The 3,439-nt window shown below is 64.5% G+C and overlaps 1 protein-coding gene across 2 annotated transcripts; it reads left to right on the top strand.

Annotated features, from left to right (window-relative positions):
- The first annotated feature begins 1,469 nt into the window (after positions 1-1,469).
- On the top strand, positions 1,470-3,419 carry LOC107199138 (putative protein TPRXL). Of its 2 annotated transcripts, none has more exons than XM_015616476.3 (2): positions 1,470-1,845; positions 2,990-3,419. In XM_015616476.3, exons 1-2 carry the CDS (start codon positions 1,485-1,487, stop codon positions 3,238-3,240), a joined length of 612 nt encoding a protein of 203 aa, XP_015471962.2. In that variant the 5' UTR covers positions 1,470-1,484; the 3' UTR covers positions 3,241-3,419. The 2 variants fall into 2 exon arrangements, with proteins under 2 accessions (XP_015471962.2, XP_033367578.1); XM_033511687.1 differs by lacking the exon at positions 2,990-3,419 and adding an exon at positions 2,649-2,852.
- The last annotated feature ends 20 nt before the right edge of the window (positions 3,420-3,439 follow it).

Here is a 3,439-nt window from a genome sequence, read left to right on the forward strand (position 1 = left end):
ATTGGGGAGGGGTCGCGGGGGGTCTCGGCCCTTATTGAGGGGGGGGGTCGGGTCCCTGGGGTCCCGGACCCTACAGGGGGGGTCTGGAGACCCATAGGGGGTCCCGACCCCAAAAAGGGTCCCGTAGGGGGGTCCCGGCCCCACAGGGGGTCCCGTAGGGGGTCTCTGGCCCCTTAGGGGGGGGGTTAAGGACCTACAGAGGGTCCCTGGCCCCACAGGGGGTCGCAGCCCCCAAAAAGGGGCCCAGAGGGGGTCCCAGCCCCCACAAATGGTCACGTAGGGGGTCCCGGGCCCCACAGGGGGTCCTATAGGGGGTCTCTGGCCTCATAGGGGGTCCCGTAGGGGGTACCGTGCCCTATAGGGGGTCCCAGCCCCCACAGGGGGTCCCATAGGGGGTCCCGGGCCCCATGGGGGGGTTAAGGACCCACAGAGGGACCCCGGCCCCACAGGGGGTCCCGTAGGGGGTCCCGGGCCCCACAGGGGAGTCCCGGATTCGGGCGTGTGTGTTTGGGGGGGGTCACGGAGGGCGCGGGGATCGCGGGGCAGCCCCTCCTCCCCCCGAGGGCTGTCCTCTATGGCGGGGGTCATGTCGCGACAGGCGATACGCGAGGTCACGTGGTGCCCACTCACCGCTCCGCGACCGCCGCTTCCCCCCGAGTCCCGGCGGCCCCGCTGGCCCCGCCCCCTGGCCCCCCATTGGCCGCCCGCCAGAGGCCCCGCCCACCATTCACCGAGACCACGCCCCTTTACCCAAATACGGCGCCTCATTGGCCCGTCCGCTTCCGCCCTCGCCTCGCTATTGGCTCAATCAAATGTCACGCACAGCTGAGGCCCCGCCCCTTCCCGCCTCGCGCGAGGGGCGTGTCTTCGTGACGTAACAGGCGAGCCTCCCGCTGCCATTGGCGACACCGCGGGCGCTGACGAGGAGGGGGCGGAGCCAAACGAGGGGCGGGGTCGGGTGATTTCACGTGATTATTCAGGCCCCGCCCTTTCCCGGGTGTCCGGGGTGCGGTCATCCCGCCCAGCAGGGGGCGGGCTTTGAGAGGCCATGGCGGCGCTCTCCGGGCCGCAGGGAGCTCTCTGTAGCCCCCCGCCCCCCCCGGGGGTCCCCACGGCCCCTTTCCCGGCTCTGCGGCCGCTTCTGCCCTCCTCAGGCAGCGGTTCTGCGCTCCCGCCTCCTCAGGGGAAGGGACTGGCACTTCCCCGCCCTTTAGGGGGGTGCAGGCCTCTCCTACAGCCCCTCACCGCCTTTAGGTGCGTACCCCAAGGGGCGTTCCACCCTACAGGAGACCCTATGACTGGAGTGCGGGGGTGCAGACCCCCCCCAAAATCTCTCCTCCCTCACGAGGTCCTCCCCGGGACCCCTTTTTGTTGTGCGGAGCGATCGTGGGACTACAACTCCCGTCGTGCACCGCGCTCCCCCAGCCGCGCGCAGGCGCAGCTTCTTCTTCTCCCTCTGCTGCCATGGCAACTGCGTGGGCCCCATGGTTCTGCGCATGCGCACCAGCGCCGAGCTGCGGCGGGAGGGCGGCGCGCGACCATTGCGAGGCGCTGATTGGCCCAGACGCGTTGTCCCCGCCCACCTGCAGCAGGTGCGGGGCGCTGATTGGTTCTCTCGCGCAGGCCACGCCCATCCCGGCACCGCCCCCCCCGCAGTCGGGGCGCGGCCGCCGCCCCGCACGGACGGGCTCGCTCCGCGCTCCGCCGCCGCCATGGCCGATTCCGCCGCGCAGTTCTCGCTCGTCTCCTCCACCTCCTCGTCCAGCTCCGTGACCTCCTCCTCCGCCTCCTCCGCGCGGGCCCCGCTCGGCGGCTGCACGGGCGGCAGTTCCATGTCTTGCGCCGGTAAGGGCCGGGCGGGGCCTGCGGGGCCTGAGGGGGGTGAGAGGGGTGAGGCCTCGGCGGGGGCGTGAGGCGAAGAAGCCTTTGGGCGCTGGGTGTGAGGTAAAAAGCGGGTGGGAGGGGCAGAAATAGGGAAGGAAAGACCTTAAGGGAGCAGTTAGTGGGGGCAGGAGGCCTTTGGGGGGGCAGATATGGGGGGAAGCGGCGTTTGGGGGCTCGGTGTGAGGTAAAAAGTCTTTTAGAGAGGGCTGGAAATGGGGGGGGAAGAACATGAGGGGGAAACAGAGCGAGAAAAGGCCTTGGAGGAGCAGATTTTGGGGAGCAGAGACGTGGGGGGATTTGAGGGTGATGAGGCCTTTTGGGGGTGGGTGAGAGGTTAAAAGGCTTGGGGGACAAAAATGGGGTGGTTGAAGAAGTTTCGGGGTGAAATGAAGAGGAAGAGGCTTTTGGGGGAGCACAGTTGAGGTGAAAGATGTTTTTAGGGGGGGTTTAGGGAGGAAAGAGGTTTTTAGAGGCATTTTAGAGAATAAACAGAGTTTGAAGTGGAAATTTGGGTGGTGAAGAAGCTTTTTAGAGGCCAGTTTTGATGGGCAGTGACACCTCCACCCCCACATCCCTCAGAAAAACGTGGAAAATTCCGCAGGAAAGGGAGCATTGATGTTTTTTGGGGTCGGGGGGGATCGTTGGGGACCAGCTGCTCCGTCCGTCTTCCCCTGGGATTTTGGGGAGGGGGCATTTCCCCTTCCCCCGGGTCACCCCCCCCTTCCAGCGATCATTCCCGGCCATCCTGACTTGGCAATTCCCAGGATTTCACCTCAGCTTTCACACCTGGACACCACAAAGCCCCAAAACTCGGCGGTTTCACCCCAAATCTCACCCTTGGGGGGGATGTCCAGCGCCGAGAAGGACGGGTGGGAATTTCGGGGTGACATCCCTGCGCCGCTCCCCGCCCCCAAATGCTTGGAAAACGGGGTAAAAACCCCCCCAAAAAAATTGGCTCCAGACTGGAATTTTCCTCGTGGTTTTTGCGTCACCCTAAAAAATCCGCCGGGACGAATCCGCAGCGCGCCGGCCCCGCCTTTCGGGGGGGGTTTTTTGGGGGGATTTTGGGGGGTGCCGAGCTCTCACCCTCTGTGTTCTCTTGCAGATCCCTCCAATTCTTCCTCCTTCTCCTCCTCTTCCTCCTCCCAGCCCGTTTCTCTCTTTGCGGCTTCACCAGGCAAGTCTGCCCCTCCCTCCCTCCTTTCCTTTCTCCTGCGCTCCCAGGAAGAAAAATGTCTCGGGGTGGGGGAGACCCCGACCCTAAAAAAGCCCCCTGGATTTTGGGGGGGTCCCCAGAGCCACTTTGGGGACACCCAGAGCTGTTTTGGGGTTCCCCAAGGTCGGATTGGGGTCTGATGTTACATCAAGGGGGTGTTTCACCCCAAAATAACCCCCGGATTTTGGGGTTTTCACCTGTTTTGGGTGTTGGGGGGGGGCCAAACGCTGCTGAGCCCCCGCTGAAATGCCAACAAAGGGTTAAACTTTCCAAAAATAGACATTTTTCTTTTTCTGTCTTTTCCTGCTCTTTAAAATGGTTTCTTCTCTCTTTTTCGGG

The sequence above is a fragment of the Parus major genome, unplaced genomic scaffold (genome assembly GCF_001522545.3).
Source record: "Parus major isolate Abel unplaced genomic scaffold, Parus_major1.1 Scaffold451, whole genome shotgun sequence".
NCBI lineage: Eukaryota > Metazoa > Chordata > Aves > Passeriformes > Paridae > Parus > Parus major.

Excerpts from the sequence above, each read along its gene's own strand:
- LOC107199138 (XM_015616476.3), top strand. The coding sequence starts at position 1,485 with ATGGTTCTGCGCATGCGCACCAGCGCCGAGCTGCGGCGGGAGGGCGGC. Across the intron at positions 1,846-2,989 it reads CAGTTCCATGTCTTGCGCCG|ATCCCTCCAATTCTTCCTCC; the intron begins GTAAGGGCCGGG and ends GTTCTCTTGCAG.